The sequence below is a fragment of the Python bivittatus genome, unplaced genomic scaffold (genome assembly GCF_059951505.1).
Source record: "Python bivittatus isolate LINGU-HERP-01145 unplaced genomic scaffold, Pbiv_v1 ctg000170_np1212, whole genome shotgun sequence".
Lineage (NCBI taxonomy): Eukaryota > Metazoa > Chordata > Lepidosauria > Squamata > Pythonidae > Python > Python bivittatus.
In genome coordinates, this window is record NW_028277039.1 from 1343791 (window position 1) to 1356574 (window position 12784).

General features: G+C 46.2%; 1 protein-coding gene across 1 annotated transcript in view; it reads right to left on the reverse strand.

Moving 5' to 3' along the window:
- The window catches only part of ATP6V0D1 (ATPase H+ transporting V0 subunit d1), a 33996-nt gene that overhangs the window by 1626 nt on the left and 19586 nt on the right, over nt 1-12784 (reverse strand). Inside the window, exons 3-7 of the mRNA XM_088135473.1 lie at nt 5132-5310; nt 4762-4841; nt 3199-3276; nt 1696-1872; nt 726-803 (exon numbers count right to left, since the gene is read on the reverse strand). Of these exons, the coding sequence (XP_087991599.1) occupies nt 726-803; nt 1696-1872; nt 3199-3276; nt 4762-4841; nt 5132-5310 (592 nt within the window). The remainder of the gene's footprint in view (nt 1-725; nt 804-1695; nt 1873-3198; nt 3277-4761; nt 4842-5131; nt 5311-12784) is intronic.

Genomic DNA, 12784 nt, shown 5'->3' on the forward strand with positions numbered 1-12784 from the left:
CAGGCTTGGTGGGGAGATTTTCGCAGCCTTGGTATGCAGCACCACCATTCCACAAGACTCCACCATGACCCATGAGCTCTGCTGCAGCGCAACAGCCACCTCCCTCGAGGTGCCGTGGGACCTGGTGAGTCTGTCTGGGCCGAGCAGGAGCCTTTGAAGGGCTGCAAAGGGAGAGAGGAGGCAGGTGCTCTTGAGGGCACAGCTCATCCCTCACCCTTTGGGCCAAGGGAGTGCCCTCCCGGTAGCAGTAGCTGAAAGAGACTTGCATGCTGTGCCCTGTTTTGTAGCTACTAATTTAGGGTTCTCGTCTTCTTAACTGCAACTTTGTTTACTATCTAGCAGTGGCATAAATATACTGAGGGTGACAAGGCAAATGCCTTGAGCCACAAGCCTCCCCTTTCATCCACTCCTTATCCAATGCCTTCAACAAACCTGATCACATGGATTGCAAAACTCCAGATGACCCTTAAATGACAGCAAGAACAATTTTGGTATCTCTCTGTTGCCATCTTGCAAGCAACCCACAAAGGGCAGCCTTAGTAAAGGGTCCCAAGAGGAGCTGCAGCAGACAGGCAGCAGGGAGGGAGGGAAGAGCCCCTGTGGCTCTGGCCTATCCTTCCCCCCACTGATGCTCCTAATTCAGGCTCCTTGGGGCTTCCCTAGGGACTGCTGCTGGCTGCTCGTTAGCGGAGGGGTCCCACCTGCTCCCAAAGAGGCCTGCTCACCTCATGCTCAAAGAACCGGTCTTCGAGGGTTTTGTCACCAGGGTTGCTACCTGCTCCTTCAAAGAGCAATTTATATTCCTGCAGGAGAAAGAAAAATGAGGAGAGAACGGGTAATGTCAGAACCCAACACACCCCAGAGGGACTTTTCCTCAAGCAGCGAATGGAAAAGACTTGGGATCCAATCTGCTTTGTTTGGGCAGGTGGAAAGGCTGGAAAAATACCAGAACAGCAGAGAAGGGCACCACACTGTTAACATGACCGATCTGCTGCATTTATGGATAGGTACCAGGGCGTCTCTTGGAGACACAGTGGAAACCCAGGTGGGTGCAGGGGCCAGGCTAGAAACCAGGGGATCCTAAATTCTGATTCTGCCTCAGGCATGAAAGCCGGCTGGGTGATTTAGGCCAGCCCAGCCCAGCCCAGCCCAGCCCAGCCCAGCCCAGCCCAGCCCAGCCCAGCCCAGCCCAGCCCAGCCCAGCCCACCTCACAGGGTGGTTGTTGTGGGGAAAACAGGAGGAGAGAACAGTAAATTTATACTGTTGCCTTGAGTTAACCAAAAATAAAGGTAGGATAAACATTCACTCATCAACCAATCAATCCAGTCTCCTTTCACTGGACCAGCAAGAAATGGTAGCAACAATGGCGAGAAGGGTTCTCACTTCTGTCAGTGAGTGCTTCCGCCTGTACTGGGAGCAGTGCAACATCCAGAATTCCAGCCAAGGCACCTGGCAGACGTCAGGGTGGGGAATGCCTGCACTGAGAAGCAGAGGCACTACAAAGGCACCCTGCTCTGGATGCAAAGCTCAGGAGCTCCCAAGTTCAAAGGGACACCAGCACAGGCAGCACTGGCCGCTGTTCAAGTTGAACGGCCCTTGTGAAGGGGGATGACCGGGCTTGCAGCCACCCTCACACTGAACAACCACACAACATGGGTGCGAGTTCTCCTCTCTGCCTGCCTGGAAGCCCTTACAGGGTAGTAGTTGGCCACGGCTTTGACTTGCTCATAGTCATCTGCCCTGGCCAGCTGAGCCAGGCCCTCTGGATGGAGCTTGCCGCAGTGGGGGAAGAGCTTGGCGCGGTCCTCCTTGGACAGCTCCGTGCCAAAGGAGTTGATGGTGATGATGAAGGCTCTCCGGTCAGCTTCAAACTAGAGGAAAAGACGGACAAGTCAGCAAAGGGAAAGAAGCTCCCCCAGCTGGGAGGGAACCAATGCAGGATCAAACCAGATCTTTATTACCAGCATAAGGAGGGTGGGGTACAGTCAGTTAAAAGGCATAGAAGATATATCAGAGTCTAAAAATAAAAATCATGAGAAACTAGAAGATATAAAAAATATATTAAAACAGAAAGTATATATAAAAAACTAGTCTAAAAGAATCTAAAAGGAGGGGTGGGAGCATTAGCTGGGTGCAGGGGAGCATTAGGGTTTATTTATTTATTATTTATGTATTTATCATATTTATATAGCCACCCATCTCACACAAGGTGACTCTGGGCGGTGTACAGCAATTAAAGGTTGTTAGGGTTAGTGTGTGGAAGACTACATCAAATTACAGAACACTCTACCATGATGAACTAGATGATCGTTAAATCTAGTTTATGGCACAGGTCATCATCTGACAAATTTTAAGCACTGCTGTGCAGAACCGGGCAACACTGTATGTTGCAGCAGGGCTGGTGCCTGAAAGCAGCAGGGAGGTGTAGAATTGTCCTGCGCGCTCTGGGTATTTATGCAATAATCATGAGATGAGGCTAGTCCGAATGCCTCTGTAATACAGGCACCGGAGAAGCGCATGCGCTGTTGGTTCCGGGTGTCCAGAGACACAGGGGCCTTGTCTCTCTGGGTAAAGGATCTTCCTGTATCAGCCTTCAAGGACAGCTGAAGGGAGGACCAATGCAGGAGCACCACTACAGCAGGACGCACCCTTGCAAAAGCCCACATGCTCTCAAAAGCAAGAGAGGCTACTAGCTCTTATTTTATCAGATTGCACGGATCAGCAATTCTTGCCAGCTTATTAGAAATGGGAAAACTAACTGCGGTGTTGAATTTTGCAGAGAGACAATGCAGTATGAGTTGAAAACTATCTGCCTAACAAGATCTTCTGCAGCAAAATTGTCTGATTTCTATCTTGGGAAAAGCAGATGGAAATCTTTAAAAAAGTTTCTAGCACACTTTATCTTTTAGCCTGAAGGTAACTCTTCTTATATGCACCAAGGGAAGGTAGGTGGGAGAAGAAAGAACAAACTGATGTCCAATATCTCATGCCAAATTAGAAACCTGGAGCATTTCTGCTCCTAGAAACTGCTTGGACTCGAACAAAGACAGGCACCAAAAAGGAGCAGAGCTGCCTTCTTACAGGTTTTCAGCAGCTGTGGCAAAGCACATAACTCGGGGCCACCACTGGCTTCCCCATTCCAACCAGACAAGCAGGAAGCTCAGTCCCCATAAAGCAGTTGCTAAGCTGGCTCCTACCTCCAAAATAGGGCACATGGCATCTGCTGTTGTACCTCCCAGGGCCTTGCAGAACTTGTAGAAGGACTCCAGGTAAGCCTGGGGAGAAATCAGCCAATCATGAAGACCTGGGCACAGACATGTTAGGCCAACAAGAGGAACTCATGCAAGACTACAAGTATGGCCCACAGAGATTTTGGAGCTGATAGTCTGGGAGTGGCATTACCGTCCAAGAAGGGGAGGTGTACCCGCTTTTGCAGAAAACTGGGAAGAACCTTGTAACAAAGTCACCAGGAGGCATTACCTCTATGCACACATGAGAATGGACAAAAACAAATCAAAACAAATGGTATAATTGGTGGGCAATTTGCAGGCTACTTTGGCCATTATAGTGTACCATCTTCTTGCCTTTTCTCCTCTCCTGAAATCTCTGAAGAGAGATACACCTGGACTTTTCTTTTTTGAAGATTAAGCCAGTCCAGGCTGAACCACAAAGTTACACAAGGATTTCTTCAAGGAAGTAGGCATCAACTGACTCCTCTGCCAAACCTGTCCAGCAGCCTCTATGTTCACCTCTCTGCCAAGAGAGCCTGGTAGATGGGCACCCCACCACTGCCCGTACTCCTTTTTCTGATTTCAGGTCCAGCAGGAGTCTCAACTGCTTATTTCTGAAGACTGAAGTCAGGACCTCTAGCTAGTGGGAATCAGTGGGACCAAGGGAAGTAGATGCAAGCAATGTCCTGTGCTTTGTCAGGCATGAAATGGACCAGGAACACGGAGCTACAAAGCAAGACCTTGATCTCAGTGCTTGGAGGCCGAGTGATCTGCCTCAAACCAGAAAGCCCCAGGCCGAGGGAACGACAGCAGGCTTCTCGTGGCTGAGCGGCTGCACACCTGACATTCCAGCCTCCTCACCCTCCCTCTTCTCACAGAGTGCCAACTTGTCAGGCTGTCCTCTTACGTGTACACACACACACACACACACACACACACACACACTCTTTCAGCAGCACTATCAGTTATATCACGGCGAAAGAAGTGTTACATTGAACTCCTATAGGAAAAGCAACATTGAGGTCTTCTATCAGGTGCTACAAATGTTCCAATTGACTTTTTGCCCTTCAAACCCAAATGAATGCTCATCCCTAACATTCAGTTCTCAAAGACAATACGAATATTAAATTAATTCTGAAAGTTCTCATAAACAAGTTAATTTATCACATTAACTCTCCCCCAGCTGCCAGACAGACAAGATTCTAGTATGTTCCTACAAAAGCAGGACTTCTCTAGGAGTCAGTATCGTCTGCTTTTTACTTTGCATTTCCTGTGGAGGTGAATTACATACTGTTTTCTTTTTCCTCTTTTAAACTGAAAAAGAGGAAAAAGGAACTGTCAGGTGCAGGGAGGCTGAGCCCTGGCCCATATGGCTCCCCACCCCCCTTTGAGAAGGATGGCCCTGCTCTAGCCTTTCAGCTCAGCAGACAAAACTTCAGTTTGTCCTGCAGACCCAGCTATGTTTCACAGATGAGAGAAGGACCCAGGAACAGATTGAGGCACTGAATGTATTCCTCTCTAAGCACTAACCTTATACAAAGTATTTCGTATAATTTCAATGTTCATTTCATCCAGGTCCTGCTCAGATATGCAATCCTGGAAAAAGGCAGCTGAAAGAGAAGAAAAGGAGTGAGCAGGAGAAGCAAGACCCATTAGCTGCAGTATCCCTTCTCAGGCAGGCCTGCAGATATCATGCTTTGCGCAGGAGGAGATCCTTCACCAAGCAGTCCATGATTTTTTCCACAAAGACTCTGGCAAGGGTGTAAGTTTCCACCTCCAATGACCAAGCTAGAAGATGCTCTGCAATTTCTGGTCTGCCATGTTTCACACTTCCCTCCCCTCCAGCACAAGGCCCCATTTGATACCTGCACCCCACTGAAGGGCCAATCCCTTGTCTTACCAAGGGGGGTGTCCACCAGGATGGCATTGTATAGCTCAGCTGGCGTCTGGGCAATATTCACAGCCTCCATCTGCTCAAAGCTGCCCAAGGGATGGCATTTGGGTACCAGTTCTGCAATGGAGCGTTGATGGAGTGTCCCAGTAATCAGCAGAATGACATTATCAATCATGTAGCTGTAGCTGAAAGGAAACAGTGACAGCAGGGCTGTGACAGCAAGCACCTACCCTCCGGCCCTCTCCCTGTTTAAGTCCACACCAGCCTCAGCTGTGGGTGAAAAGAACAGTGGAGGTCCTCTCTCCATCCCCAAGTCCTCATAAACTCACATATACATCTCTGAACAAGGTTCAAGGGATTTCTGAACTGCAACATGGCACAAGTGTGGAGTAGACCATGGACTGGTGCTTTTGCTACTTGGGAAAGGAACTACTTTTAACTTGCTACCTTGCAAGAAACTGGCTTAAACTCATACTCAGAATCTTAGCTGATGGGGCTTGAAGAGCTTGGCAAACTACGAGCCAGTATGGCATCATGGTGAAGGTGTTGGATTAGAACTAGAAAGACCCAGATTCAACAAATCCATCCTCGGCCACAGATGTTCCCAGGTGGCACCGGGCCAGTCACTCTCAGCCTAGCCACAGCAACCACAGGAAAAATGGGAGGAGAGAGTGCTAATCATGGAGCTCCTGGAGGAAAAGCAGGAAATAAATCCAGCAAGCAAAAATCTTGTCTTCACAAGCAGTGGGTGGGGACAAACTAAATCACAGACATATTAACATTATCTTGCAAACACACAATATGGAAGAAATTTATGGAGGTAATTATTCATTTTATCAATAAGGGAATAATTTGATTAGCCAGGACTGGCACAAACATTCTAAATAACCTAACCTTAGAAAACTAATCAGAGAAAGGGTAAATAGCTTTTACCAAATGTGGCAGGAAAGAACAAATCAGGGGAAGCAAAAGGGAGCAAAATGTAGATGAAATAGATTAAATGCCAGTTATAATTCCCTGATCTAGTAAAGAAGGAACATAAGAGGTTGTTCACAAAATGTCAGAAGTGATTTTGTGCCCTAGCCAAATCTTATGTGAGGCCAATGTTTAGATCATAATAGGCCAATAATAGATACATGGCCAATAATTACAATGAGTTCAAAACTTGATTTCATTGATTTGCTGTTTGCATTTGATTACTAAGATTGTAATCTCAAAATCAACTATTCAAACTGAACAAGTTCTGCTTTAGAACCAACCCCACTGTAATTTTAAAGTGCAGATGCCGTGTTTTTTTTTTAAGAGAACCACCAGAATAAAAAGCTAGATCGGAATCATGAGGAGCAACATAAAACCCCCAATCAATCTCTCAAATCCAGAAGACACAAACTGTAGGCAGCAGGCCTCACCAACAAACAAAAATCAGCATAGAGGCTCAGGGGCAGAGACGTCAAAGATTTACAACTCTAGGCTATGCTATGGATGGGTCAGAACCAAGGATCAATTTGCCTGGTGACCTGCACAGAAAGTCAGGGCTGGAACAGGTTGTTTTTTGTCACATGCTCTGTGGAAATAAAGATATGACTTAGCATTCTTATAATCCACCAAGGATATAACCAACTTTAAAAAGAGTCAGACTAGCAACTGGTCAGCAAGTCCCGCTGATTTCTAAATAGTCATAGCAGTGCTTTTAAAGTCCTTAAGGATAACTACTGTATGAGCTGTTCTAGAATATTTCCAGAATACCGACGTTAGAGTGACTGTCATTCTATAGATCCCTTTTCTATCTTTCTGAAAGCAAGGACACTTTTTCCCCAGTCATGTGCTGCTGCTCCTCTTATCAGGGTTTCCCAGATAATGCTCAAAACAGCTGGCTTGATCCTTCCTACCCTGGAATCAATCTACCTCTTCCTGAAGTTCTGAACTAATTCAAGAACTAAGGCACATTCCTTGACTGTATTTCACATAGTTGCCTGATGGGATGCAGATCACCTACTGAGTCAAAATGAGAATTGAGTGGTTCTGCCATCCTCTGCTTATCTCATAGCCTTTGCCATGTTCTCCATGAACAGCTGCACATTGTTTGATTTTGAACATATATCAAGAAGCTGATTGGTTGTTCTTAGACCCCTTCCGTTAGTTTATTCTTATAGCTTTTGTAACACCTTCTCTTTAAACCTGGGCTATCTTTTTTCTTTCTAGATGACCTGTCTTTGTTTCTTCTTCCTATACATGTTCTGGCTGATTTTCAGATCTTCACTGTTTTCTGTGCAGTCACATTGACTTCTGCAATCTTGCATTCTTTCCCCTTCATTTAACAGTCTGCAATTGTATTAATAATATCACTTTTTTTGAAACTCCCACTTTTGGCTGGAATTCCAATTAGTTTCTCCTGCCATGGAATCCTACTTATCATGGCTCTACATAAAATCCACATGAAGCTCAAGATACCAGCAGAGTGGGGTGTCTGGGTATGCGTATGTCGGGGAGAAAGACTGGATAATGTGTACTTTGGCCTGGGAGGGGGAAGCTGAGAAGGGCAGGCTGTGCTTGGGGACACTGGACCCGCTGCTCGAAAGCAGTCTCACTATCTGGCCCCCAGCTTTCACTCCTAGCACCTGGCAATTGGATCCTCGCTGGCCCTGGTATCTGGCTGTTGCTTCTGAATGCTAGGCTAGTATGTAACAAAGCTGGCCTCACTGATCATCTTATTAAGGATGAGGATGCCAACCTGGTGGGTCTAACTGAAACCTGGTTGGGCCCGGATGGGGACGTACCTTTCTCACCCAGGTTTTGGGTTTTGGATCAGCCCAGACACCCGAGGGGAGTGGGAGTGAGGTGGTTGTTGTCATCAGTGGGTCCTTGAAGACTCTCAGAGACACCACTCCATAAACAACCAAATGTGAGGTGCTCTGGTTGAAGTTGGGTTCTAGGAAACTACTGAGGTCACTGAATTCTGATCCACCATTACTGGAGGACAACATACCCAGTTATAAAAGCTGACAGCCAAAGTGCACTGAAAATAAAGCAAAGTATACTATTTGCTATAAAGACTTCCATGTAGTAGACCAGCCCCCATCCTGCACTCCTGGCAATGAGGAATAACTGGAGTGCCCCTAAGGAGCTGGTGGCAGTTGGCAGTAAAGAGCCCAAGTCTGGATTGTGCCATTTCAGAGTTGGCAGAGGCATTTCAATGATGGAATTGAAGAGATGTTCCTGAGAAATCTATCATTCAAGTAGATGTCCCTTTTTTCCATTGCCCATATGTTGCTTTCAAGGTCCAGAAAATTTCAGAGTCTTAATGCAGTGAACCCACCTCCTACCAGCAATACTGCAAGCAAGGCTCAGTTTTACCATCTGGCCTGGCATCTGAAAAACTGGCTGCAGGAGAGAAGAAGTCATCATATTTCCAAGACACAGAGAAAGTAAGAACTTTTTTTCTCCTTCATAGCTAGAAGCACCATGACAGCAGTGGCTGCGGAGGTCCCAAGAGGAAACTGTCTAGCAGCTGCCAGTGGGAACAAGGAGCCCATAAACCAGGCCTTTGCTGTGCCTCTGTCTGTGCTACACGAGTTACAAAAGCCCACAGCCAGTATGTTCCTAGTAGGTAGACGAGGCACCTCCTCCCTGGGGATGGCCCTGTACAGTGAATGGTGGCAAGCCCTGAAAGACAGTCTCCAAGTCCCCCCCACTGCTTCACACTCAGAAGCAAGCTGAAGACCATGATGGCAAGAGTCAGAAAGCCCCTGCCAGAGTGGGTGGGAGTGGACCAGTGCTACTTTACTCTGAGAAGCTTTTCAGAAAGCTATAAAACCCATTTGCTTTGAGTGGTGTTTGTTTTACTACAGATTCTTCAGGGAAAAGCCACCATAAAAAGGTTTCACCTCCCAAGAACATGAAGAACAGCCCTTGTTGACAGTGAAAAGCTGGACTGATCAAGCCTGCCCCAGATGCACTCAGTCCTGCCTGCACAGCCCAGTGCCATGCCACACAGTGTATCTACACGCTCTTGAAGCCCTCATCTGGACAGAGCAGCAAAGCTGCCAAAGCAGATTGACACAAGAGGGCACTGATCCAAAAGATCCAGGGGCCCAGGAAAGGATCTTGAGTTCTCGCCTGCATTCCAAGCAGTCCTGAAAACAACCAGACCCAGCTTCTAGCCAGGACAGTCAATGTTTCCACGGACTGCCAGTGCTCAACTCAAAATTTCATCACATACACTGAGTCCATTCACTAGTTCTCATGTGACCTCTTTACAGTTTTGGTCTTTAACTATTATAAAATCAAGATTCAATGATCAAAAGCACTGGCTGTCACATTTGTTTTTCTTCCCTCTCTCACCTGACTATATATTTCTATCATCATGCTCTTTCTGTTCAATTCCTCAGTAAATGACTTCTGAATCATCCATCCAGAGAGCCAGGAACCCTTAAAATAGACGTTACCATCCTATGCACCTGCCTGCTTCTCCCGTGCATCGCAACAGTTCCATCCATTCCTCTGCATTTCAGATCCAAAGGAGGAGACCCACCAGCTGTCTCTTCAGTTTCAGGAGGACGATGGAAGGACTCTTCTATTCAGTCAACAAGGTCAAAAGTGGCCAGTTGATTCTGTCCACATGCATCACCATTGGGGAAACTGCTGAACCTCTTTCCAGGCAGAGCTCCAATGGTACACAGTAAATAACAAAGGACTTCACGAATCTCACCAGTTCGGTTACATCATGAACTGAATTTTCTTGAGCCATGACAGTTTTGAAAAACCTTCAGGAAAAACATTGTCCATTCCAAGCCTGAATCCCATTTTGAAGGAGCATTTCCATCATCCATCAAGTCTCAAATCATCAAGTTGTTTCTTCTCAGGCATCAGATTTTCAAAGAACTGCTATACCAGGAGCAGGAAACCAGCACACAAATCCCTTCCCACACTCTGCCACCCTGGTGCTATGCAAAATCATATTGCTGAATCACAGTGATATAACATTGTTTTTTAATGTAAGCAATAAAATGGGAATGTTCAGCTTCTGTTCAATTGAAACCTATTTTACAAAAATAAAGCAACCCCTGCTTAAAAGGGAAAAAAGGCTGAAAATTCTTGCTGTACCTCATCTATCAACTTCACCCTCAGCAGCCGGAAAAAAATGTAAGAAACCAACCAACCAACCATCCCTTGGTGGCTGTAATATTATATATTTCAGAGATTTGCAGGCTAACTGATGAGTTTTAAGTGAGCGGTCAGCTGGCTGGCAAATGGCTCCAAGGTATTCTATGCTACACAGGCACCTCTTCCGATCAGAAGCAAGTAGTGGGATTTAGGGAGTTTCTCTGTTCCTTGCCAGTTGGGGTTGAGAGTCCTTAGAGGAGCAAGGAGGTTAAGAAACTACGCCTGAAGTCAGGCCCATTGCCTAAACCCCCTGAGATACCTGGAACTATTTGGTATGATTGGTAATGAAAGGAGAAGGCTAGTTCAAGGGAAATCATTTCTTTTTAGTGCCACTTTCACTCAAGACCTCTAGTCTTCTTTTTGCTCTGTTGTTTGCTCAGGTTAATGATTGCTAACTTTAGTCCACAGATCTAAGTCTTAGGTAACCTGATACAGCTAACCTCTATTTTTTTTCTTGTGTTTCTTATAATAATATTTTATTCTTTGTTATTGAAATGTAGAGTTCTGTCCTAGCGCCTCATGCTACAAAGCTACTTTAATCAGGAAGGATTTGTTAAAAGCTTATTCCTGAGGATATCACTGCAAAAAAAGGTTGCAGCCTTCTTCCACCCCCTTTGCTCCCTTCTGAGACCTGCTTAGAAGGTGGGGTGGCTAGCTAAAGACTAATACAGGTAGGCTTGCTAAGATTCTTGTGGACTAGGAACAAGTGACTGTATCTATAAATGCATTAAGATAAACATCTCAGTGTCCTGCTTTTCCTCCAGGGCAATTTGTGCTTCATTACTAAAACTGGACAAAACTACAGCACATCCAGAGAAGGGTGACCAAGGTATGGAGGAATCTATGGGAATGGATGAAACTCTAAAAGTTTTTAATGGTGAAGATGAATAGACCTATCGGCTAAATATTAAAGGTAACAACTGAAAGAATTGCCCCAGCTTTGTTAATACAAAAACAGGCTCATTTTTCACATTCAAGAATGGAGGTGGGTCCTGGTTAAACAACTGTGTGCATATGGAGTCAATCAATAACTGCTTGATTCTTCATTCCAGAATTCAGTATTAACTCAGTTTCTCTCTTCCTCATCAGTTCCCCTTATTTTTTCTAACATCATACCACATTAGGGGAACCTCTGAATTGTCTAATAAAGATGCTGCTGTATTGTGAATTCCATCACATTAAGGTTGTGTTTGCACAACACATTTCATGTGGTTACTGAGTGTTAAAACTAATGAAGTTCAGCACGGTGCACAAAGGGAGGACTCACAAAGGTCTTTCAACAGGCATGGCTTCGTGTGCGGTGCAAACATGATGAATGATCTCCTTGACAGCCTCATGGAGGCTTCTACCCACCTGCCAGGAATTTGGAAGCCTTAATGTGAGCACAGCAGTGCCAACCAAGCCCACCAAGCACCCAAGTATATCGTGGTCTGCCCATCCTGTCCTTCTGCCAAGAGTCCTGGAAAAGGAAGTAGGGCAGGCAGTGGAACCATTTCCTTCCAGTGAGCCTTAGGAAAGAAACTGATGGGGGAACGTGGGTGCGTATGAACACACACGCACACACTTTAGGAAGGGTTTAGAGATAAACCCAGAGGGACGGGCGATTCTGGAGAGGCTTGTAGCTCAGCATTAAGGGGCATACGGATGTGTTCATGTACCTGAGGAGAAACAATCTACAGATGATGTTTCCATTTCAGGGATAAATACTTGGGGAAATTATTTTCAAAGCACTTATTTAGAGATATGATTTGGTGACAATGCCAGGCTCACAGCATTTTGTCTCCTGGCCTCAGAAGAGTAGTACATTTTAGTAACCTATTGTGTCACTATGCAGCCACATTCTTTTAAAAAAAACCAGTGGTGCCATGCTGCCACTGCATCTGTCTTCAGGAAGCACTGCACAAAATCCAGTGTCAGCCTCACTAGGTTGACCAGACAGGAAACACGACCAGATGAGCTCATTCTACTTTATTGTAAAGCTACATTAACAGAATCTTGTGAGTCTGAAAGTGCAATTCTCCCCCCATCCCCTTTATAGACCAAGGAACTTGGGAGGGTCTCTCCTGAGCCTCTTGCCCCGCCACTACCCAGCTGCGGGCTCTGCTGCCTCTTATCTGACCGTTCCCTTGGCAGCGTCCCTGGGCCCGTCTCCCACGGTCTTTCCCACAGGCCATTACATCCCACAGTTCAGGGGTGTCTGCAGGGCATGGTCAAAAAGGTCCAGAGGGCAGCTGCCACAGCGTGATCAGTGTTCTACCAGCTTCTTACGTACATCTGGACTGCCATCTGGATTTTTCTGACCCCGCTCTTCAGGCACCGCTGCTGTGATTCTTCCAACATTGAAGAGAATGTAGCTGGACTGGACAAGACGGAGGGGCCTCGCTACAATTCCTGCCTTACAATGGACAGCTCTGAGACAAGATTAGCCTCCCTGGTTTTGTTTTACAGCACCCACTTGCATTAGGCTTCATCACTGTTCCTGCCAAAGTGTGTGTG